The following is a 25,070-nucleotide window of genomic DNA, read 5'->3' as shown; positions in this document are numbered from 1 at the left end:
CATCGACTTAATATATAATATTACTGTTAGCTAGGAAGTCGTTGAAAGCTAATATTACAGTTTGGTTGTGTTAAAACAATACAATAGCAAAGGCTTAAATTCCTAGCTAACATAATGTTAGCTTGGAACAAACGTACTTACTAGCTAACGCAATGCTAGCTAACCGTATGTTATCTAGACCTGTTGAATGCTAGCTTAAGCTGTTGTCTAAAGCTAGCTAATGGATTATCCAATGTTCTTATATTATATTATTAATCTGTAAGCGGTAAATTGATGACAATCTTCTTAAACCCTAACTATATACGAGTAACGACCTGAAACACAGCAGTACAATGTTATAACGACATTTGTGCTTTCCACTCTGAGCATGATGTCAGAGGAAAAATGGCCGCCGTGAGAATATGGTCGTTGGCAACAAAGGCTGCTCTATTTATCCATTTAACCCAGCATGTCCTGAATGATCAGACTTATACAAACATGGCTCTCCTTTGTGATCTGGCAGCTACTGTCCTGACCAGTCATGACCAATCATAGCATGCCAACTTTTCCTGAGACAGGGTAAGGTAAAGAACCTTTACTAACTTTGGGGGTGGGATGGACTGGCTTCATCGTCACAGTGAACCAATCCGTGTAAAAACTAGACTAAAAGGGGATTTACTTTTCATTGGACGACTTTGCTCTAGTTGTGAACAAAAGTGCACAAGCAGGCCCCATTATCTACACTTCACTGATGGTGCGTTCAGACGGCCTGAAGTTGACCGAGTTAGACGACGACATGTAGAAGGATTGGGTTTTTCGGTTTCGATTGAGACGGGCGCGCTTTGTGGCCACGCACAGGCTGCGCTTGCTGGAGGAGATGATCTCCGTGATGAACTTTTTGCAGTCTACACAGATCTCCATGGTGACCCAGTCCTCCGTGAGCTCCTTGGGCAGCTCGGGCTCGTCTTGTGAGCGTCCATCTTTGCTGCTGCTGCTGCTGCCATGCTTTGAAAACCTGAGAACAGAAAGAGACGATGAACTAATCTGTCAAAGCATGACGAAGATTTATCCTCATTATAAATGAAGGGATGAGAGTTTTAAAGCAACATACTTGTAAACGCTTCTGCGTAGGCTGTGTCGACTTTGTCCCGACACAAACGGGTTCTTTTCTGGCTCAGCAGGGGCAGACGCTGCGCTTGCCTCTTCTTTAGCAACAGAACTGGGGCCCAAAGAATAGATGGGCAGGGTGGAGTAGGGCTTAGACGGCAGCCGCATCTGAGGAAAAAGGATACGCAAAATGTTAAAGAAAGATTTCTCCTGCAGTTTATGAAGATTATGTTCAAGTGCTGGTGTTCATGGAGCAGCCAACAGGGGTCAACGGTGTTAATAACTTGTAAAGTGAGTGTTTAAAAGTGTTAAATCTTACCTTTTTAGAGCACTGGGAACACACAGGCCTGCAGAAGAGAAAAACTAAATGTTAATATGACTTAAAGACACTTCGCTGATTTAGCATTGCATTCGTTTTAATCATAACAGACAAACAAACAGCAGAAAACGAGAATTATGGACTTGTTTTAATTATATGCATTGTTCTTGAAAAATGTGACTTTACCCACAATGCAACTCTACTGCAAACAGTTGTGTGAGTGATTAGGGTGCTTTGTGCTAGCTAGGCCGCTCTTTTCAGAGGGAGGGCCGCAATGCACGCTGGGTGTTGTAGGAATGTAGAATGGGCTCAACCACAAGGTGTTTGTACAACTTTCTCCACAGATATGGCGCCAATTTCAAATATTATTGCTTCTATCGATCACAGAGAAAACCAGCTTTGACTGGCAGTGGCTTTTTTCAGGGGCAAATTACTCCTTTAATAAACTGTTTCCACATGTGCAAAAGTGCTCCCTATAAGTATTTCCTGTAAACACACTTTAATGTGTACTTATATTGATTGAATCTTTGATTTGAGATCGTTTAATAAAAGTGATTCACTTTACCTTTTGCAGAACTGGCAGGTGTAGGACCAGGTGAAGAGAGAGAACTTCTTTGTGCGACATGAAAAGCAAAGCTAGAGAGGAGAGCACAAGGTGAGGTGAGGGGGTACACAGACTGTGTCAAAAGAGTTCAAATTAAATACAAACTGTAAATGTGTCGTCTACCTTTCCTTTCTTGAGTGCTGTGTAGATGTCTTTGTACTGCTGAAACTTCTCCAGCTCCGCCTTGACCAGAACCTGTCTAATGTGCATCACCTCCTCCACCGTCAGAGCCAGACACTCCACCGGGTAACAGAACTCCTCCTGGAGAAAGAACACACATCCCATCAGAAAAAAACAGCCTTACATATGTTTTAGGAAATGAATAAGAGTGCAGAGCATGAAGTGACCTTCCAGGTGTGACACCATGAGACTGACACCATGTGAACAAGGATAAAGGCATTCAAAGAAGCACCGACTGCACACCACTTCACCAAGTGATAAAGCATGCGATGAGAGAGTGAATGTGAAAGCACCAGTTTTCTGTGATGCCTCCCCTGACATGACAGTATGAATGAACAGAAACACAGAGCATGCTGGTTATCTAACACATGTCATGTAGGTGGTCCAAAGCTTTTGGCTTTATTCAATTATTCCCTTAACTTTATTGCTGACCGCAGGTCCGTATTAAACACTAACCAAAAACAGCTTCAACACATTCCAGCATTTCTAAATTTGGAAGTGAATCGGCTCAACTTGGGCAATTTTCTGTTTTGCACCATTAGTTTACTTCCAACGACGATACAGCCTCTGAGGACAACGGTGGACATGTCGGGCGTGTAGCCAGCGGTTAGCGATAAACAACTTCCAGTCAAGACTTCCTTTCCCTCGTGCTGCGTTGTTTACAGAAAAAGGAAACCGCTTTTCTTGTGATCGACTTTAATTAACGGGTCTCATTTTTGCCGAAATTTCAACATCATGATGCAGATTAGTAAAAAGCATGCAGAGGTCTGTCTGAGATTAATAAGAGGCTAAATCATCGTCAGATAGACGCTGATGGCTCCTGCATACGCCGCAGCATGCTGATGTGCGATTGGTCAATATTACTCGGACTACAAGCGTAGTTCAAACGGAAACCAGAACACTTGCTGTCCCTAAAATCCACGTCCCTGCCTACAGTTTCTACATGTCTATGTAGAATCTGTAAACAGAGATTAGTTTACTTCTAACATCAGTCAATGGACCTGTAACTACACTATGACTGTTTTCCATATGCAAATTTTCCAACTTATTTGCAAGGGAAAAGCTGTGGTCGACAGGAGATCTGTTACATAGCTGAGATCCTTTTCAATACTTTCAATATATTCATTTAGCTTTTGTCTCAAATGAACAGACAACAAGAGGCAGCACAGAGGGGGAAAGTTGCTCAGGTAACTTCCTTGACAATCATTTAGCCTCAGTTAGCTCGGATTAGAAAAAGTGCTGTAAATGTTCACAGAACATTTCTCACTCCGTTTTCTATTTGACCTTCCCTGAGCTATGTTCAGTTTGCCGCACAAATGGTCGTGACCCAACTTCCTGTTCATCTAATACAAGTCTATTGAATTACACGGTAATGGTTTCGCCACAGTGTTTTGTGTCTTTGATGATATAATTTGATGATATTCAGTATAACAGTGACATACCGGGCCCTTAGCAGAGCTGGCGGCTTCCCCCTGACCAGCAGACAGAAGGAACAGGACATTCAAACAGAAGCAGGTCCTTATATTCCAACATGCTAATCACAGTGGCTGAGAGACAATCTCAAACAAGAGCTGCATTAATGTTTTGAGAGGCTAAAACCACTCACTTTTCTAAGAATTTCTTTGAATTTCCAAGAAATTAACTTCACGCATTTGGTTATTAAATCTCACGTGTTGTGAACTTTAATTTTATGAGAGCAGAACTTCATAACAGGAAATCCCATGACAGAAAAATCATCTGACAGCCTCCACCTACAAAGGAGGGTTCACGGAGGAGAGACTGCAGCCGTCTGTATCTCATGATTTCATTCTTTCTGCTCCATCACAGATATAATGGATCACAGTTGGTGTCGATTGAATGACATCACTGCCAAAATAGCCTCTCCTCTGTGCCCTACTCTGTCCCCATGTATAAATAAATATGTTACTATGAAGCTTTTCATGGTGATAGAAAGTTACCTCAGCTCTGGGATCCGCCTTCAGCTGCAGCATTATATAAAAACAGGAAATCACTTTAAGCGTTTGGCATGAAACAGCTGACCAGTGTAAACATTTTAATGAGACGTAATGAGAGTATCAGAGAGGGAGGGGAACTGCAACAAAGATTCTACTGTTTCACAGCTACTAGAGAATTACATCGTCTATTATCTATGTGAAAGCAGAGCATGTGCTTACGTTAAAAAAAAAAGAGCATAACAGGAAAACAAAACATGGCCTCCGGAGGAAATACTAGAAAGGAAAGAAGGACACCTAATGTCTCCTCAAGATCCTCAAATTAGAAGAACTACATCTCAAATCCAGTCGGTGGTTGAAACTCGTGCTTCTGCTGTGCAACCAGAAGTCTGCCATTAAACTAGCAAGTGGTGAGAATGAAGTGCTTCCCGTCAGACAGCAGCCTGTCCTGTGGTTTCAATTACGTGCATGAACCTCGCTAGAATCATACGACCGGCAGAGAGTTACTCAGCGAACAAATGAGCTGATGGAAAACAAATGTCCAGTCACAGGACGGGGGTAAATTGAACTGATAAATTGTTGTTTTATCACAGATTTAATTCAAATTGAAAATGTCCACGTGTATGATGAAAAAAAATTGCAATTCACATGTTAGCTTGTAGCATTTTCTCCCTTTGCAGACTGATACGGTTAGGGACACTTAAATACCATCGCCTATCGAATATGTATAACTGACCTAGCATAATCTGATAGATCTGTTATGCAATGTTTAACAACACCGGCTGTGTCAATGTCCTAAAACGCATCCAATTAAAACAGGCATTCAAACACAATCTATAGTGTACGTACCAGAGACTTGGAGCTCTGTCTGGATGGAGCCACAAAGGGCCGGACACTGGTGGGGGTCTCCTTCTCAATGGAGTGCCGCCTCTGAGGAGACTGACGCTTGTCTGGCTGTGGGGTGGCAGAAATGGGAAGGAACTTTGGAGGAGCTGGAGACAAAAAGAAAATCCATGTAAATGCTAAGAAGAAGAGAACTAATAAAAAATTGGACAACTTAAACCTCTAGAATGATGTTGATATATATTATATTCTGCTCTTTACCTCTACCTAAATATCAATATGTTATCCTTACCCTTCTTCCCTACGACAGACTCAGGTGACGTGTCATCCAGTAAAGACGTGGACATACTGGAGCTGCTCCGCGTGGGTTCCTCCTGTCAATCAAAACACATTAAGTCACACAGTGCTCATAGCTTTAAACTACTTTAGATATTGCAGATCGTTTCTACAATAGATTAAAAAAAAAAAAGAAGCTAATTAAGGATCCTTGATTTACATGTTTGGAAAATGTTGTCCATATTTTTCAGCTGTTGTGAATTTGGAAATAACAAACACATAAATCATCATGGTTTGACCTTCTACTTGTGCAAACATTGATTTATGTCATTGCAAAATAAATCTGCATTATTCAAGCCAATAAACTGGAATTGCATTACTGAGATGTCATCTTACATCGGATTCGGAGCTGTCCAGCTCGGCCAGCGTCGGCGCTCTGAGCAGCCGCTTCCTCTGACTCAGCGGCACCACTCCGCTTTGGTTGGTGGTGCCGCTGGCCAGAGACTGCGTGCTGGTGGCCAACTTCCTGGGTGCGTCAGGCGTGTCTGTGGGTAAATAGATACAACATTAGTTACAAACAGTGGTGTGTTACAAGTCAACCATAAATCCACATGACCTGTCTGCTTATCTTTTTAACAGCTGGTCATCATGTCTCCAGTGTGAACTATGGGTGTCTTTGTATTGTGAGTGTATGATGCCTGTATACGCAATCCACATGGTGACCAAGATAAGCTACAATCATTGTTATGTAACAGATTTTTTTCTCATTTTGAATTCAAAAAGACCCACAAAAAAAAAAAGGCTGACTTAATACCCATGAGCATCACTTTACCTGAGCTGCGGAACAAGTCCTGAGGAGTGCTGATGCTCTTCCCTGCACCTGTGAGGAGAGGAGATCACCTTCAGTAGGACAACAAACGTTCATATCTCCATCCCTAACACCAGACTGGTACCACAGGGGGGGACATGAGAGCAACACAACATCTGTGTCTTGTGGGGATGCTGTGTAACAGTGGGTTTTATTAACACGTGTGTAGCACAGAGTGAGAGGGAAAGTGAGAGCAAGTGAGGGGAAGCACAGAAAGACAATGAGTGCAGCCACAGTGCAAAAGGTTAGTCCCGTACATCCGTCTGGATTATCCTGGTCGTCCTGTGAAACTGCAGCGCCGCATTCAGTCTGACATTTGTCATTCAGCTTTTTTTCCTCTGGGGCAGGACTGCTGAGTCCAGGGTTATGTAACTTTTCATATTCCACAGTGAGAGCGGATTAGGGTGACAAGCAGGGCAGAGCGCTGATCTGTAATCTCACCCTACTGGCTCTGGCTCAACGGCTACCGCTCGTCACCTAGCTGCTGTATCTAGTCCGTGCTGTGTATCATTCATAAAGTACAGACAGTCTGCTCTGAAGAAGTACGTTACCACTTAAAAAAACTCCAGCAGAGATGTTGCACTGCGCTCACCCATCTTTTCCTACAGGTAGAAAAGGGTGTGTGCGCTTGTGTCTAACCTTTAAATAGCCTGGAATGAAACACAGGGTACAACAAAAGGAGCACAATAGGTGACGTGCATCTTTACCTGATGAGTCAAAACTGTAAGACATGCTAAGAGGTCGCATGACTGACAGATATGCCCATGTTAGGGGGGGGAAGAAAAAGAAATGAAAGAGGGGAAAAAAAAGAAATCGATGAGGGTTAAAATGGATTGAGAAGTAGGAGTCACCAAGGTTCATAAAACATTTACTTTTAGTAAAACTATCATACTTTTTAGCTGTTTCAGAGCACATGTAGCCTCCCATACTTCCTGTATGATTATGTAATAACTGCTCCATGCTACCCTCATAAAAGATGTCTTGTGTATACAGAAGCGCCGTGTGGTATCACAGACAATATATCTGCTGTTTTAATCAGATTAAAGCCTTAAATGGTTTTAAAAACAAATAAATATATCCAATATAAAAACAGCATTCCAAAAGGATCATCTTCAACCCATGTGCAGCTTGTTTTAACAAAGTAAACACAAAGGGCACTTATAATTCTTGCTTTTGTTTTAATATAAGTACAAGAGAACATTTGTCTGTAACCACTACAGGAACTTTGAGCCTTCAGCTGTTTGCTACACCTGCCAAAGTGATCCTTGTTTAAACATGTCTGATCAAGTGATCTGATCTTTGAGGCTGTTCGAGTAATCCTGACGGATGTGTTGCAGAATGGTTCAGTCTTGGTTAATGCTTTTTGCCCTAAGTCGGGTTAGGCTCATGCAGACAGTCACCAGCCATGCTCGCGCTGATTACAAACAAACTTCAGATACATAATGTATGTGTGTATGAACATTAGGAAGTCTGTGTACGCAACAGGCAGCTGCTCACCCAGGCGTGTCCTGCGGAGCAGGTCCGGCGAGACGGGCCTGAGCTTCCTCTCAGCTTTGATGTCCTCCAGGAGTCGCTCGTGGAGGCTCGGGGGGCGCGGCGGGTGTGGTTTCAGTTTGCGGGATGCGACCTGTCGTGACAACAACACATGAGCCCTCGACTGACATCAGCGTGAAATCGGAAGAGAGATTATGCCCGCACACCTCGCCCAGTAAGAGGGCATGATGTCATCCAACTCTTCTCTTCGTCCTCACATGTTGGTATTGTTGACAAACGGTGACATGCATGTGACTTAACGTTTCCCATAGTTACACCCAGCTATTTGGCGTCTACAGTGAATGCCTGTGTACTAGCATAATTACTGACAATTACATTTTACAACCAGGTTTAATATGATCGTTATTATGGCATGTTGACAAACTGAAACACTCTGATTGAAATGCATCAAATATCAGCCGTCTTAATAAATAGAATAAAACTGTGATTTTACCTCTATACAAACTTTTACATTGGAAGTGAAATTGTGCATCAGTGGGGGATTCATCAGCTGACTGATTAAAGGCAGCATGTCGGGTGTTACTCACAGGGTTAAGAGGCGGTCGCGACCTGATGAATTCCAGAATGATCTCATGCGCGCTCTTCTTTAACCGTGGTGGGATGTCTCCGTTCACCTGGAAACACATTGTTCAACTTCATGTGAATCATCAATTTAACAGAACTACACAAAGAGAGAAGGTAGGCGGCTGCAATGAAACAGACACATGAGATCAACATTTAAAGTATGATGCAGACATGTTGCTTCTGTCTTGGCTTATTCCAAACAGTGAAAACTGCTAATATATTCTTATGGTTGGATTGTGCAGTAAAATCCGTACCATGACTTTTCTGAGCTTGTAGCGTTTGGAGCGGATGTCGTCCATCAGCATCTCGTATGGTGTGAGCTGGTACTCGATGGGCAGCGGGTTGTACTGGCGCTCCTGAACCTTCTTCAGCTTCACGCCGTCTCTGAGATCTCGCATCACCTGCACCCAGAACCGTGCCTGGTGGGGACAAAAAATGTCATGCAATGTAATATCTAGAGGTACGATCGGTAAATATGCACACAGATGTTATGTTATCACAAAAAGAGTGCCACAAGGAGACATTCTTCTTACCCAGTCTGCATTTTGCAGCTCGTCGAGGTCTCTGGCAGGCTCCTCCCGAGTCTCACCTTCCATTCTTCGAAGGTTCTGGTCAAGAAACAGACAAAACAGAAATGTATAAGTCAGTTATATGTTGCATGTCTAGATACAGCATCCTTACAGTCGAGTTGTTTTATGCTGAAGGCATGACTGAGTGAAGGCGGACGGATCAGCTGCCCAGATTGGATGGAGGGATCAAGCTGTTTCAGGTCAGATGAATCAAACATGATTTTCGACATCACTGTGATCAAAGGAGGAAAGTCGAAAGCGTCCTTGGCTGCTGTTCTTAACATTCACACATCTATTCAGCCACTCTGTTTATTTATTTTTGCTGAAACAGTTTTTTCTTTTTAAGCCTTATTTTGTAACATCCGAATGCCTTTCTGCTGCCAGTTCGTCCCCCACCTTTCCACCCAGCACTCCTTTCCTTTTTAAACAGCGACACCAATTAACACCTTTCACATCCAGTGACGGTTTCAGTTTATTTCTAGACTGGCAGAACAGACGGCGAGGAATCTCACGAGAAGAAGCTGATAGACTCTGACAGAGAGGAGAAAGTGAGGAAAGAGACTCATTGACTACCCTCCTAATTTGGAAGCATGTGTGGTACTGTGTGTTAGCAACTATCATGTGTCGTTCAGCGCTGCAGGAAATGCAAAGCGGCCCCTAAAGCCCGGGTCCCCCCTCATGTAAGCGCCTTAAACTGCTGTAATAAGGTTAAACTTAATTCTATAACCGTGTATTACATAAGACTGTTTGCATGAATCATGCCTCCTGCAGAGGTCACAGTCAGCACCTAGCGCAGGAGTGTGTACGTACTGTACACTAAAGCCGCCTGACAGATCATGTGACTACATCTGCTCTAAACCTCAACTCAATCAGGGAGCACAAACATGTACGAGTATGTGTACAAGCCTCTTTGATGTCAGCGTAAATACTACTTACGCAGGGTGGGGCAAAGATATTACCACTATATTTATACTAAAATAAGACTTTGTAAAAGGCTGTCCATGCAAATGTTCACATTTTAACATGGCTGTCAGGTGGGGGAAGTAAAGAAATAAACAGGACCATTATAAACATAAAGATGCAGTTGTGCATGGACACACCAAATATTCATGCTCCTACAACAAATTGTCGTACATACACTTCTCAGTGTTACCTACACACACAGTAAGCTCTTTTTACACTGCTGTTTTGCCTCAGCGCCGTAATGAAGCTCCGCCATCATGCAGCCTTTGCCATTTTAAATTGGACCAAGCAAAGCCGACATAAAGCCGCCCCAGTGTGTGTTTTGACAGTGTTCCACCGTTGCAGAAGCAAAACGTGCGTGAGGTGTAAACAAACGGGGCGTGCTTCGCATACACGCACGGCGCTGTTCCGCCCTGCCGGCTCCGCTGTTTAAACAGATGGCGTTTCACCTCTGTTACGCCTCTGTTACACCTCTGTTACGCCTCTGTTACACCTCTGTTACGCCTCTGTTACTACCTCTGATGCCGGCTCAGAGACGGAACGACTTCGTCCCACCATTCCGCCTCTGTTTTGTTTAGTCTTCTATGTAAAACACACAGAGGCGTATTAATCCCGCCTTGAACTGCCAGTGTAAAAGGAGCTATAGATACACATAGGTATACTTTACCTGGTTGCGCTGACCATGTATATGTACGGCCACCTATGTTTATTTCCCGACCAACTCTAGCATTTTCCTTTTTTAGCTGGAGAACATCCCCCTATGCGATCAAGTTAACTTGATTAATGTCCCCTTAAATTCTAGCCCATGTTCTCACAAGCAGGGTCTCCACACATGCTTGTCAGAGAAACACACACACACACACACACACACACACACACACACATGTACAGAGCGAGCAATTTAGGTGCAACCTCTTACATTTAATATGGACCTTCTAATGCCATTATTTTAAACGATTTGAAGTGCTTCTAGTTGGTGCCAGAGAAACAGAAAGAGGAGGGGTCACACTGCTGTGTGTATTAAGAGAGGAGAGGTGCAGGTGTGTGTGTGTGTGCGTGTGTGCGTGTGTGTGTGTCTGGGGGGGGGGGGGGGCAAGGTTACCCTGTCTGTTACCAGTTAATCATCGGTTTACCAGTGTCGGCTCTTCCTGGCGCAGCTGCTTATGAAATTTCTTTTAATTTTTTATATGCTCAATTTTCAATTACTACGTTTAATTAGAGTTCCATCACGTCTTGGTTAACTGCTGTTTAATAGTCTAAAACATGCCGTCTGTAAGAAGCTCAAGCTCTTAAGGGAACCCCTCATTAATAACACTTAATTGCTCCAGCAGCAGCCATCCACAAAGAGAAAGAAATCTGCCAATAAGCTAATAAAGCGGAAGGAAAAACCGGACGCCAGATCACGTCCATGTGCACAGTTAAGTCACGCGATGTTTAGTTCTCGACGGCCTGGAAAAGGTCAGACAGGGACATCCACACAATCTCAATCCTTCTGGACCATTAGCACCTTTGTGGCCTGTTCTGGTGCTATTGTGCAGATTCTGGGCATCGCTAGGAGAATTAAACTGGTTGAATTAGGATCCATTCAGCCACCAGGCGCTCTAATGCTGTGAATAACAAACACCAGAGAGAGGAGAGTCTGCATCTGTTCCTTGTAGCATGATTATCTATTCAGTTTCCTACGTATTCTGATATTCTTGATGTGCAAATGAGCCAGATCTTTGAAGCATGACTCATGGGCAAATTAACCCGACTTTCAGAAAGTGAATGAGCAGATGGTGTTTGCGTTTCCGATTGACCCCGACTTACCCCCACCAGATTTATCAGGAGCTCACAGAAGTCACATGCAGGAGTATCTTACCTCTTTGGCACTCTTGATCTTCTCCAGAAAGGTGCGTAGCTCCTTCGTCTCTGCATAGAGAGCACGACACACGGCCTGGTAATGGTTGGGGGCGTCTGAGGGGCTGGGGAGGTGGGATGAGCATAACTGTATAGGAGAAAATAGAAGAAAAGTTGTTAAAGTTGTACAAAATAAAAGGTACACGTTTGTATCCTGCATGACAGGTGCATCCTGTACATAGATGCCTTTTAAAAAGCCAAGCAGAGAAGTTGTGTGACCTGTCGTGTGTTACATTTTGACAGAGCATGTATATCAAGATTACATAGATTTTCTAGCAAGAGAAGAAAAAGGACAGAGGGAGGAAAGGAGGACTTCTAAAATAGATGTTTTTATAGCTGAAGAAAGATGAGTCATGATGAAACGTCAGATCTCATCCCCACACTTCTGTGCCAGTTTTATACACTCCTTTTAATACTGAAACATTATGGAAACACACCATCTGGTGGCCACGTACATTGATACTATGGGCTTTTATTTTCTGTATGTTGAAATCATTGACTTTTGGACAAACCCAAACTATGCACTAAAAAGACTATAGAGCTGAAGCTCTGGCATAGCAGCAATAAGAGCTAAAAGCTAACCTTAGCATGCTTTTTTGCTAACATCACCTCACATGCTGGTGCTGAGTAAGTACACCATTTAACATGTTATCCACCTTAGTTAAGTTTGTTAGCATTAACATGCTAACATTTTATAAAAAGCACTGTACAGTCAGTGTACAGCTGAGGCTGATGGGGATGTCATTTGTTTTACAGGTCTTTGGTTCACATGGAAAGAGGATATGGGACAATTAAGTCTGTAAATTAATCCACTGAGGGAGATGAATGTCTGTATAACATTATAATGACTCAAATAGATTTTTAGACATTACTTAAAAAAGAAAGTTGTCTGTTTTGTTTGAGTTGCTTTCTCAGGCACAACCAAGAGTCAGTGTTAAAATAGATGTTTTTATAGCTGAAGTAAGATGAGTCATGAATAAATGTCAGATCTCACCCCCACACTTCTGCGCCAATTTTATACACATTCCTGAAACATTATGGAAATTCACCATCTGGTGGCCACGTACACTGATACTATAGGCTTTCATTTTCTGACAGGATTTGGCCCAAAGTCAATGATTTCAACAAACTACATACTACAAAGACTACAGAGTCTGTAGCTCAGGCAAAGCAGCAATTAGAGCTAAATGCTAGCTTCAGCGTGCTTTTTTTGCTAACATTGACACTGCCAACATGCTGGTGCTGAGTAAGTACACCGTTTAACATGTTCACCATATTAGAAAGTGTTAGCATGCTAATGCTAACAAACTAAACATAGGCTGTGTTCGCATACTATATACTACTGTATACTATATACTGCATTTGCCGGTAGTACGGAGATGTTCAAATTTATTTTGCAGTATGCTGCCAGGCACCAGTTTCCGGTTTTGGAAAGTGGAAGTTAACAATCGCCCGCCAACAGCAGTTTAGTTTAGTTATAGCGCCCCCTTCTACTCTTCAGGAATGCTGCTGCCGTCTGCCATTTCAACTGCCGTTGTGACGTTCCAGCGCTTTGCATTGTGGGATACAGCAGGCCAGGTAGACTGGTCCGATGCATACCAGACACTTTTTGCCAAATTAGTACGACATCCGAGTATTTTCGTAGTAGTAGTAGTAATGTAGTATTTAGTGTACATTTGGCTTTTGTTTGCATACTACATATGAACCAAATAAGTACGTACTGCTAGTTTAGTGTGGCATTCTAACACATATCCTCTTTCCATCTGAGAAAGGAAGAGTGTGACATATAAGTTAGTAAAATTAATCCTCTAACCTCTAATGACGCACGATTTAACAGTTTTACAGACATTCAATTATAGTAAGTAAGTGGTCTTCCTCATGGCTGTGCTTGAGAAAACAGGATCTTTAAAGTCTGTAAGATTCACAAATGTCTGTATCATGTCAAGTGATCCATCAGTTCTTGAGATGTGACAGATTGGATCAAAATGGAAGTCACACAGGATTACACAGTCATTTATAGAGCCATGATGTGGCTGAAAACAAACTGCGTGATCCATAACTATCAACAGCGTGAACCTGATGTTCCAGTCTAGCATCGCTAATGCAGCTTTTGAAGCTCTGACCCATGAGGTATTTGGCAGCCCATCCATTAAGCAGCCTTTATTATTATAACCATCACAGTCAAATTATCTCCAGGGACACAAAGCAGGAAACCAGACCAATGGCATATTTTCATGCTCGTGTTGGGCTTGGCTCGCCACAGGCATGTTTGACTCAGCAGAATGCGTCTTCTTCCTCATTCACCGGAGGGGAATTTCACAGGTGGAGAGACACCTGAGTGTGTTTACGCTTATGCTTAACGCTGCGTCGGTAGTTTCCAGTGTTTTGGTTGAAAACACTGATTTTTATCAGGCATGAAAGCTTATTTTTGGAATAAACTGCAGGTTAACTGAGACTATAAAACGATTTGCTCTGTAATTGATGGCCTCCTTTGTGAGATAATTTAATGAACGATAATTAACATCAAAGTGAGTCGACAACAAAGCAGCCACTCCTCACTTCGCTCCATTTCGCTAAAGCGATGAGAAAACCCATTCAGCACATCTAACCATTCCTGCCTTACTGGGGTGCTTCGCTAGCGAGTTCTGTCATCTACTGTCAGCCTCATGTCTCGCTGAACCCTCACCGACCCCACCTACGTCTGGATGAGAGACCACCAGAGTACAAGGAAAGGAAGGAGGTCAGTGAGGAGGAGCAGTTATCTAATGTGGCCGTGTCACAACAGCACATGTGGTTTTCACTCAAGAGAGCGATTGTTGGAGGTAATAGGGGCCAGGTTAGATACACATGGCATTTAACAGACCTAACATTTGTGTTCTCAGGCAGGTTCATTATGAGGAGGGAACAGGTTGTGAAAGTTTCTAAGCCTATTCCCCAAATACCAGCGTGTTTACACAGCTATGATTACAAGCCGCTTTTTCAGACGCGACTTGAGGAATTTGCAGAGCGACGGCCCCAACAGGAGTTTATGTAGAGTCGAAGTGATACTTGTACTTTTCTAGCATACATGAAAGCCTCCACAATCCCCCGAACGACCTACCATGATGAGGTCTCGGTAGCAGCGGATGCCTGTGACTGAAGTGGCGGTGGTAGCGCAGACAGGCTCCTCTTCCTCCTCTCCTTCCTCCTCACACTCGTCCTCCTCCTCCGTGGCTTCGTAGCCCTCATCAGGACATGAGTCGCTCTCCGTTTCCTGGATGTTGGTCATCATGTCGATCAGGCGCTCCAGCGGCGGGCTGAGCTCGCGCTCTTCGTTTTCTTTGAGGCCATAGTCCAGAGCTTTGTAGATCATGATGCCCAGCGAGTCGATTACCTGTGGGACAAACAGACAAAGATTATAGTCATTATCTATGTGTATTGGAAAATAAAGCAACACTACCGGCTTTGGTCTGACGCTTAAAAAGTTTCTACTTCTGTGTTTTTTGGTGCAAACATGGTGAATTGGGTCAAACGGTTAATGTATCATTCAGGTGAACATCCTGTGTTTCCTCCATCTCTGCTGCTCTATAATAAATAGCAAATCCTAATGGAGCAGACCCAATTTCTTAGCAACTCTGGCTTGTTTGGATAAACAAATTTATCTGCAACAAACTCAAATCACCTGAGCACACAAGACGACACTTCCTGTCCTCAAACCAGATGTGAAATTAGGCCACGGTGTGCCTCCAAACAGTGTGATCATTACCATAATCTGCGGATGATTTCAATTCAATCCTGCATTCCCTCATTAATAAGCAGAGTGTGACCCGTCTTTTTTTGCAGTTTGTTCCGACTCATCGTAAGTATAACAAGACACAGTTGTTCTTTCGCTGCAGTGTGTTCTGTTGGCTCTGCGTTGCCATGTCCTCTCCTGACAACTTAATCTAACCACAGCTCTCAGAGCAACAACTGCTACAGCACGATGAGATTACAAATACACACGGGACACCAGACCCGAAAAAACCTTTGGAAACACTAGATAAGTGTAGAAAAGAACAGCTGATTTTTGATCAGAGCGCTATGAGGAAGGATACACTTCAATTCTGGACAGCGTCTCTAAAATATTGTCCCACATGAGCGACAGAGAGAGTCTTGGGCAATTAGAACATGTGGCAATCAGTCCGTACAGTTCGTACACTTGTACTCATTACTGACTCATTTCTTTCATCACTCTTTAACTGAATGTTCACTCCTTTTAACACAACTAGCAGTCCTACTTTTTTGGTGCCAACAGTGCCAAACTAAACACTTAACTTCTTCCACCACTTGCGTTTTTTGCTGCCACTTAAACTTGAACTTCTTTCAGTTTTTCAAAAGCAAATTTTTTGGAGAGGACGAGAATTTTCTTCTGAAAATGTAACTTTTTGTAGTTAGTAATGTGTTTTCTGGATTGAGCCATTTAGTCATAATCATCAGATGATATTTGATATGTATTTTTCAGCATATATAAACGTCAGGGATGTCTGTATTTTCCTGCACAGAGTACAACGGCTCCAAAGAGTGCTCCCGTCCTGCATGAAAATACACTGTAGCTTACATCAGTGGTTCTCAACCTGGGGGTCGCTTCCCCTGAGGGGGTCCCGATGGTTGGGGAGAAAAAATAACAACATCTTATATAAACTAACACATTTCAGACTGGGGTATGTTTTTTACATTAACTGTGCCAGTGATATAATTTGCCTTAGAATAGTTTTTGTTTAGTGAGTTTGTGAGAGTTTAAGAGTGCACGAGCTGTGATTGGGCACAAAAAAACAAAAAAAACATAGGGCTGTTTACCCTGTTTTTATACATGTTAACAGGACCAGTTACCTCAGTAATATGAGAATGTATTTCTATCTATTTTTGTTCTTTAAGGCCTAAAGCAGACATGTTGACTGTTGACTGTGAAGGTGCAGATATTTCATTAAATCTATAAACACTAATTAAAGCCAGAATCTAATTATTTGCTGTTCTGTCTGTGGGCAAAGCAATGGTCATCCTGTGTGACTTTGGTAGCTTTTCATGTTATATTACAGTCACTTCCATGCGTTACATTTAGTGATAGACCGATTAATAGGGCCGATTAATGATCTATTGACATAATCAGCAACAGCCGATGTCTGCGCTCAAAAGGCCGATTAAACAAAATATGTCTGCATACACAGGCAGCCTTGTCTGAGTGGCTGGCTTGAAGCATGCGCTCTACACAGTCTACACTCACTTCGCATAACAAACCTGCCATACGTCACATGCATACGTCTCACATAAGGCCCTGTTCTTAAAGGGGAAGGTCTCATTTGTTAGTATTAAATTGTTGTATTTTATCAAATGCAAAAATAAGCAACAAGATGATATCGGCCTCATATCAGCTATCGGCCGCCCTGCGTTCTAAATATCGGCATTGGCCATTGAAAAACCCATATCGGTCGACTACTAGTTACATTGCAATATATCACAGTAATCCCTGAACATTCTCGGGCAGCCTGACTGAGGGTTTGGGGAGCGTGGCGAACACCAACGTGATTATTCTGGGGGGTCGCGACTCAATAAGGTTGGGAACCACTGGCTTACATCACCATCTTCAGTCATGTACCGTCTTCTACAAAATCCAACGTGAGAGTTAAGTCAGTGTACAAGTGATGCGGCTGTAATGTTTGCACAGGATTTGGATGTTGAGACACCTCTAAGTAACGGCTGGCCGCTGTCTATTTGTGTATGATGCTTGGTGATTAGTTAACGTGAAGTGGTGGACTGTCCGTCTGAGTGTGCATGGTGAAACAGGTTCCAGTGTTTTACAGAGCATGCCCATAAAACAGTGGAATTGTTTGTCAATAAATAATCATAGAAAATGCAGATCAACTAAAAAACAGAATTATCAGACAATTTCAACTCCAGCAGATCTTATATAATAAAAAAACAATTACTTAAGCTCTACAAATATCATTTTAAACATCCATAATAACATTGCTGCACAGCATGTCTGTGGTGAAAACAACAAACACCTCAGAGCCGTTATGAAAAGTCCTTGTTAATGTACTAAACTGATCAGTAAACTGTACTGTTTGTTCCTATTCGGAAAGGAATGGCGCGACATTGTTTAGAAAGGGAGGTGTCCTGACACAACAGTAGGCTGGTGCGGGTGAAACTGGTGGTGCAGGGCATGTCTGCCAAACCTGGGTGAGGTGACAGGGAGCAGCACCTGGCGGAGTGTCTGGGAGTGTAGCGCACAGAGAGGACGGGTGTTGACTGAGCGTGTTTGGACTCATCGACTTCAACAGCTGAGGAGAAAAATCATTACATATCTGGCATGTCATGTCGAGTTTGAGTGCCTCCTTCATGTTTGGACTTAATGATTTTTTTAACAGGTTGTTGAAACCGTCATTTTCACTCGTCTTCTTACTCAACGTCTTTCTAAAAACGAAAGTAAAGGGCATAAACTACAAATACCATGAAAGTACAATAACCTCTTAAACCATTTTCCCCCCCCTGGAGTAAGATCAAGTTTGTAGCGTTGCACTGTTATCATCCATCCACCATCTCTGTGTGCGTTTGATAATCCTGTTCCAGGGCTAAAATAAATACTCTATTCCTTAGTGTCTCATTATGTAACCTTATAATCCCTCTGTAGGACAACATGCGCCGTAGTGGGCGGAGACACTGGGGACCGCTGGAGCGGCAGACAGCACAAGGGGTTTCATTCATGGGCGGAAAAGCTTTACATTGTACCTCATTAGTAAACTCACATCTTTAAATCAAGTGTGGAAAATCCTCTTTTATCCATGAGGAATCAAACGCTTGGATTAAACTACACTTACAATTAAAGGGGCTATTTTTTAAATGATGCAAGGCACGTGTAGATTGTGACAACATTATTGTTTTAAGCTAATTTCTGCAAGGTAAATATGGTTTAATAATGAACTGCCTTGTAGCTAGCACAGAACGGCTCACTGTTTAATGCATCACTGATAAAAGGAGTCTGAAATAATCTGGTTATGTTATCAAAGGTTTAGGTGCACCAGAGCGTTAATAATGACAGCTTGGACTCACTTGCCAAATATTAAGTTAAGTCCGCACAGAATTATCAAAGTCTGACAATAAGTCCCCTTTAAGTTTATGACGGATGGACACAAGAAGAGGCCTTTGATAGATATCCCGTACAGATTGATTAACAGAAAGGAAGGAGGAAAAATAAAACACATTCCAGCTTCATTTGAAGACTTGTGACTCAGAGGAATGAGGAAGACGAGGGGCTCAGCAGAGGGGCAGGAGGAAGAGGAGTCACATGTACGCTGATGGGAAAGACGGTGAGAAAAATCCACCTCTGGGTTTCAGGCTCATGCAAGAAATGTTTGGTAGCAAACCACTAAATGAAACCAGGCCCCACCCATGGTTAGGTGGACGCCTGCCACGGTGGATGAAACGCACATATGCCCCCATCGCTGAGGCATCCCACAGGTAGAGCAGGAAATATTTTCATATGCTGCTTAGGAAATGCAGCACTATGAGTCATCAGGGACGCAATAGCAACACTGAAACAGGCTCACTGTTACTCAATACATAAATATCAGAACCAGTGTGGAATGTTACTATAAGAAAAGCCATTTATTTACTCAAATCCTCGCTTGGTCGCCACTTTTCTCACGGTTCAAAACTAATGCACAGCTCCGGCATGAAATCAATGGCAGCAGTAAGAAGTGCTTCAGGCTTCTGTTTTCCTACAATGACTTGTTTTATACTGAAGAATCTCCTTCTCCCATTCAAACCACAGTCTGAGGCATCATTCTGAGAATCAATGACGAAAGCGGAGTGAATTTTTTACTCGTGAATAACCTTTGTCTCCTGACGGAACGCCGCGTCTTATATCAAATGTTTCTTACGTAATTGCCAGAGCTAGTTTCCCCAACAGGCATACATGGTAAAATTATGACTAATGAATTATACAATAGTAAGGATGATTTATAAAATCATACAAAATGTTATGACTGTAACTTCTGCTCCCTGAAGGAGAGGAAGGAGGTACAACACATAGTATGGGATATTACGCCCTTACTATATATGTTGTAGCGAGTGAATCAACTGAAAGGAAAGGAAATGTTACGACTATAACTTCTGCTCCCTGAATGAGAGGAACGAGGACAAACTGTAATAAGAAATACTCTTAATGAAACAAGACAAGGTGAAAGAGTAGCCATATACTGGCTCACTAAGGAGAAAAAGAGGAGAAGCCACGATGGGGAAAGCATCAGTGAGTCAACCATTACACAGATGGGGCAAAGAATGAGCTGCTTGTGTTAAAGGGCACCAATAACAGCCACAGAAACACATGAGAGAGGAAAAAGTCAGACTCGTCTGAGTGCTGTTGAGGCTTTAGCACACAGATGAGTTTCTACAGGAAGATGAAACTACTCCTGGTTAGTTCCTTTCCTCGAGTTGACATCTTAACACGATTACACTCTTGCCTTTGCAGCCCACAAAGCAGACAGCTAAGCAGCCCTGAGCATTTGCTGCATCAGTAAGAGCAAAGCCATCACAACACAGACAGTTGCATAACCACCAGAGTTAAAAATCTGAGGGAGCTCGGCAGGATGCTCGGCCAGCTCCCGTCTGCCACATCAGGACCAGAGTTCATAGTGGGACAGAGCAGGATGCCGCGCTCTCATATCTTCTGGTCAAATACTGTCGAGTCAGCATTCATCTGTGAAGTCAGCTGGAAACTGCTGAGGACGGAGAAAGCGTCCCTCTGGATCAAAGAGATATCACTGACATTATGTGTCATCATCTCAAGCTGACAGGGCGACGGAGGCGAAAAGGCTGACAAATGCGAAATTCTTATAAACATACTTATGCAGAAATAAATCAAAACTTGGCAGCTCTCCAAACATTGAGAACAGATGCAATATTGTGAGGAGAGTTTTTATAAGGGTTAAAAAGCAGACGTGCACACAGAAGTTAATGTTTGTATAACATATACCTCCTCCTAGAAGGAAAAACCAACAGAGCCTGGTTTATTTTACAACCGTTCTCAATAAGCTTTAAAACAGTCTCTCCAAAAACACCAGTCAAATCTGATCCGCAGCTTTTATGACAGACAAGAACAAATCGTCTCAACCATCGGAAAATATCTGACAAAAGATCCGATTACAGGCCTGACTGGACCGGTGAAAAACGTATATAAATAGAATACCCTGACTTAAATAGATTGGACTGCTCAATAAAACTGCGGTCCTGTGGTTTTGTGTTAGCTTTGAATATCGCTGTATAAGCAGAAATGTAGCCTTGGGGGCTGTAATATGAGCCGTGAAGCTGTTTATGTCACAAGAATCAATTGATTGATTGGGATAAAAGCAGGAGGTAACAATGAGGACAGTGGTGCATGGATACAGGGATCAAACCGGGTGCCTGTCAATCACTCTGGGGGTGTGAACTCAGATATCCCTTTCACACCAAAATTAGCACGTTGACGCAGGTTTTTCAGACCCAGGTCTATTTTCTGATGCGTCACCGTCTGACGTCACAAACGTGCCGTAAACAGGGTTATTAAACCGTGGTTAAGTCTTTATTGTATCTACTACTCATTCAGTCTGTGTATCAAACTCGGCGCAGACAAATTTGGAACGATGTTCGAGCGCTGCTTGGACGGAGACGGGCGGAATTTGCAGCTGAGATGACAAGGAGTCGCAGAAGTTACCGACGGAGCGTAGCATCGTGCCGGAAAGGGGGCGGAGATTAGTGTGTCGACACGGGTTTTGTGTTCCCATCATTGCCGATCGGAGCCGAGGCGATAATTGCCCGGGTCTACTGCAGAGTCATTTGACCCGGGTCTGAATGCCGATTGTAACCTTTCCCACTAAGAAAAAATCCGGGTGTTAGCGGGTTTTTTGACCAGTGGGAAAGGGGCTTGAAACATTTTAGCAAACAAACATGTTAACTCCAAAAAAATCTACACTTGTTTTTTCACCTAATGGAAAACACTTAAATGTGCGTTCTGACGTCAGACCTGATAAGTATAAGAAACAGTCTTTGTAGAGACAGAGCTCATAGCCTGCAGTCACTGGTGTAAGGGGTGGGGGAGGGGGGCTCACTACACACAGCAGCTTCACATGCAGACACATGCCGCCCCTGTTCAACCAGCTGCAGCGTGGAAGCCACTACTGTACACTGTTTACATGTAAAAATATGCACTACAGCGCTGAATCCGAGCCAATCGGCCAAACACACCCAACCTGGAACCATCTGGAAAGGGGATGAGTGAAATGAAGATCCAATTTGAATCTTGGGCTTAACTTTCAAACAAGAGGTAAGCAGGTCTGTGATTGCGTCAAACTTTAGGTATGATAGCTCCATATTATTTGGAGGATGGGACAACAACGCATTAAAGGCCAAGCTGACAACTTAAATCCAATTTATTAGGATCCATTTCAAATTGTTTTAGGTCACGTGTGATGCTGGAAAACTAATTGTCTTGGCCCAAAATCGAGCTAAAGAAACCTGAGCAGACCTGGCAAACTACAAACCTCTAATAGGATACTACATTTAATCTAACCTTAATCTTCAACTCAGGATAAACTGGGTTAAGCCCGTCCTGAAGGCTTCAACATACGGTGCACCTCTCACGTAAATTAATAAATATTTACTACCAGCCATGACGAGGACGACAGAGCCCAACAAGAGAAACAAACCCATTACCTGCCCTAATGAAAAATAACAAAGTGGCACCTTGTTTGCCATTATTAATGATTATCCTGACACACATTCTCTGGCGTAAGTGAGGGAAAGTGGGTCAATGCAACGCGAGCTAGTGATTAGCACCAAAAGACGCAAGTGTGCAGCAGCAGAGAGTGACACTGACTTATCTGTTGAGTCACCTACGCAGGGGACTGAGACACAACACGAACAATGCCAAAACGTGAGGGACACAGAGCTACGGCCAAAATAACACAGTTAGAGCAAAGCACACAGGGCAGCGCCTACAGCTACACTAGCATCTCAGTTTATGAGGCTATGCTGGTAAGCGCTGGTTTGAGCTTAATGTAGCATTCAAACAAGTTCTCAATGACAGTGCTTACGTTTGGGAGGTGTAATGTTTACCATGTTTACAATCTTAGGTTGGCCTGTTAGCAAGCTATTTTGCGGTGATTAGCACTAAAAAAGTAAAACTAAGGCTGGTTGGTATTTCATAACAGGTAATGGTAGATGAAACATCATTTATGTCAATCAGTCACTCAAAATCTCAAATTATATAAAAGCACAAAAACCTCAGAGCAAACAGGGCAGTTGAAGTAAAACACCTACAGCTATGTTAGCTTCTCCGCGTGTGAGGCTATACTTAGGAATAGCTTCCCTTTGAGCTAACTGCAGCATTCAAACATGTTCACAACAACAGCGCTTCCTGACATGCTTACGTTTAGCAGATACAATGTTTACCATGTTTGCAAACTAAGGTAAGCATGTTGGCAAGGGATGATGCGCTAATTAGCACTAAAGCTGAAGTAGATCTAAGGCTGATGGGTGTCATAACAGGTATTTCTAGATGAAAATAATGCACAAAAATTCTGAAGTGGAAACAATGTCTGTCAGTCTCTCAAAATCGACTGACAGCAGTTGAAGTAAAACTACACCTATGCTAGCTTCTCTGCTACGATGCTATACTTGGGAACAGCTTTGCTTTGAGCTAAATGCTAACTGTAGCATTTAAACATGTTCACAATGACAACGCTTCCTGGCATGCTTACGTTTAGCAGATAGTGTCATAACAGGTTCCTGCTAGACGAAACATTATGCACAACAATCCTGAAGTGAAAATAATGTCTGGCAGTCTCTCAAAATCGACAATTAAATTAAGCACAAACAAAACACAAAGCAAACAGGGCAGTTGAAGTAAAACTATTGTCTACGGCTATGCTAGCTTATCCATGTGTCAGTGTATTTTAGGAACAGCTTCACTTTGGGCCAACTTTAGCATTCTGACATGTTCAACAACAGCAATTGTTGACATGCTTACGTTTAGCAGGCACAATGTTTACCATTAGCGCAATCTTAGCTTTGTATGCTAACATGCTAACATTCACAAATTAGCACTAAACACAAAGTACATCTATGGCTGATAGGTATGTCTTAACAGGTATTTGCTAGAGGAAAAATTATCACAATAATCCTGAAGTGGACTTTGTGTCTGGACAAACTTTTCAAGGCAGCCTCTCAAAACATGAAATCACAAAAAATATTACAAATGACAGGGCAGGTGAAACAAAACTATCATCTACAGCTATGCTAGCTTCCCTCCATGTGAGGCTAAACTCAATTGCTTTGAGCTAAATGCTAACTTCAGCAATTTAACATGTTCACAAAGACGACGCTTTCTGACATGTTTACGTTTAGCAGGTATGATGTTTAACATGTTTATGCTTTTATCATTAGTTGTCAAGATATTCCATTAACAAAGAAAAATGTCAACTTGGTTCTTGCGCTTGAGGTTTATTAAAATATAGCTATGCTATCCTCTGCTAACCATAAATGTCCTTCATAATTCTATGGCTATCCAGCCCTGGCAAACTGACCAATAGCTAGAATTATATCACTATTTTCTTTTAAGTAATTGTGACTAAAAACGGATTGGGAAAAATAAACAACTGTATCTCCTAAATGTGTGCTTAAGATTTCAATCAATGAGACTCAAAGATAAAGACATTTCTTAAAACACATTTAGGGATTGTCACCTAATCTACTCTAAGAATCATTGTGTAAGACATCATGAATTTTCTTGGAACCAACAAGGCACACACCCTTGTTTACCGTAGTAAAGCGGTGTGAGCAGCCCGCAGTTAAACCATGGGATTTCATCAAAGGACTCCATCCATGTCCTGACTGTCAGCTGAGGTGAAGGAATTCTATTTCCCACTAAGCCATGCAAAAACACACACATACTGATCATGCCTGTGATCACATGAACTATAAGGCAAACATCAGGGGCGATCAGACTGCTCTGAGTTTACAGAGGACTCTCTGTGTAATTACTGTATGTACACATAATACAGCTTAAGGAGAGACTTCTCCTCCCAGTATTATTCAGTGTACCGTGCTCGGCCAAACATGCACTGACCACATGTCCTCCTCACGCGGTTTTGGTGATAATAGCGCAGGAAGTAATGCATTTATGAATAAAAAGAGAAGAAGAACACAGCTGTGCTCCCTTTTAAGTGCCCCTCCTTCAGCGTTAGAGTGCAGCTCGCACAATAACTGGAGAATAAAGTAAAGAGCGTGATTTGTGCAGAGCTCACTCCAACTCGCTAGTGTTTAGAGCATCACAGGTCAGGGCGCAATCTCCCGAACAAACTGGAAGGATTGTATGCATGTTTATATATATATGGATATGTAA

General features: G+C 42.6%; 1 protein-coding gene across 2 annotated transcripts in view; it reads right to left on the bottom strand.

Moving 5' to 3' along the window:
* Nucleotides 1-255: 255 nt before the first annotated feature.
* spire1a (spire-type actin nucleation factor 1a) overlaps nucleotides 256-25,070 on the bottom strand; it is a 29,608-nt gene continuing 4,793 nt past the window's right edge. Inside the window, exons 3-19 of one of the 2 annotated variants that reach the window (XM_069681267.1) lie at nucleotides 14,778-15,050; nucleotides 11,640-11,765; nucleotides 8,780-8,854; nucleotides 8,501-8,665; nucleotides 8,210-8,296; nucleotides 7,626-7,755; nucleotides 6,093-6,140; nucleotides 5,657-5,805; nucleotides 5,277-5,358; nucleotides 4,991-5,133; nucleotides 4,148-4,171; nucleotides 3,632-3,661; nucleotides 2,133-2,270; nucleotides 1,971-2,041; nucleotides 1,406-1,433; nucleotides 1,091-1,254; nucleotides 256-994 (exon numbers count right to left, since the gene is read on the bottom strand). In XM_069681267.1, coding sequence (XP_069537368.1) covers nucleotides 718-994; nucleotides 1,091-1,254; nucleotides 1,406-1,433; nucleotides 1,971-2,041; nucleotides 2,133-2,270; nucleotides 3,632-3,661; nucleotides 4,148-4,171; nucleotides 4,991-5,133; nucleotides 5,277-5,358; nucleotides 5,657-5,805; nucleotides 6,093-6,140; nucleotides 7,626-7,755; nucleotides 8,210-8,296; nucleotides 8,501-8,665; nucleotides 8,780-8,854; nucleotides 11,640-11,765; nucleotides 14,778-15,050 — 2,010 coding nt within the window. In that variant the 3' untranslated portion in view covers nucleotides 256-717. The remainder of the gene's footprint in view (nucleotides 995-1,090; nucleotides 1,255-1,405; nucleotides 1,434-1,970; nucleotides 2,042-2,132; nucleotides 2,271-3,631; nucleotides 3,662-4,147; nucleotides 4,172-4,990; nucleotides 5,134-5,276; nucleotides 5,359-5,656; nucleotides 5,806-6,092; nucleotides 6,141-7,625; nucleotides 7,756-8,209; nucleotides 8,297-8,500; nucleotides 8,666-8,779; nucleotides 8,855-11,639; nucleotides 11,766-14,777; nucleotides 15,051-25,070) is intronic. The other variant, XM_069681268.1, reaches the window with a different exon arrangement.

This window comes from Semicossyphus pulcher, unplaced genomic scaffold (genome assembly GCF_022749685.1).
Source record: "Semicossyphus pulcher isolate SPU_LCO1_2020_fin unplaced genomic scaffold, fSemPul1.0.p SCAF_5, whole genome shotgun sequence".
In the NCBI taxonomy this organism is placed as follows: Eukaryota; Metazoa; Chordata; class Actinopteri; order Labriformes; family Labridae; genus Semicossyphus; species Semicossyphus pulcher.
The sequence above is the reverse complement of the archived record's forward strand: the minus strand, read 5'-3'. Positions and strand labels throughout refer to the sequence as shown.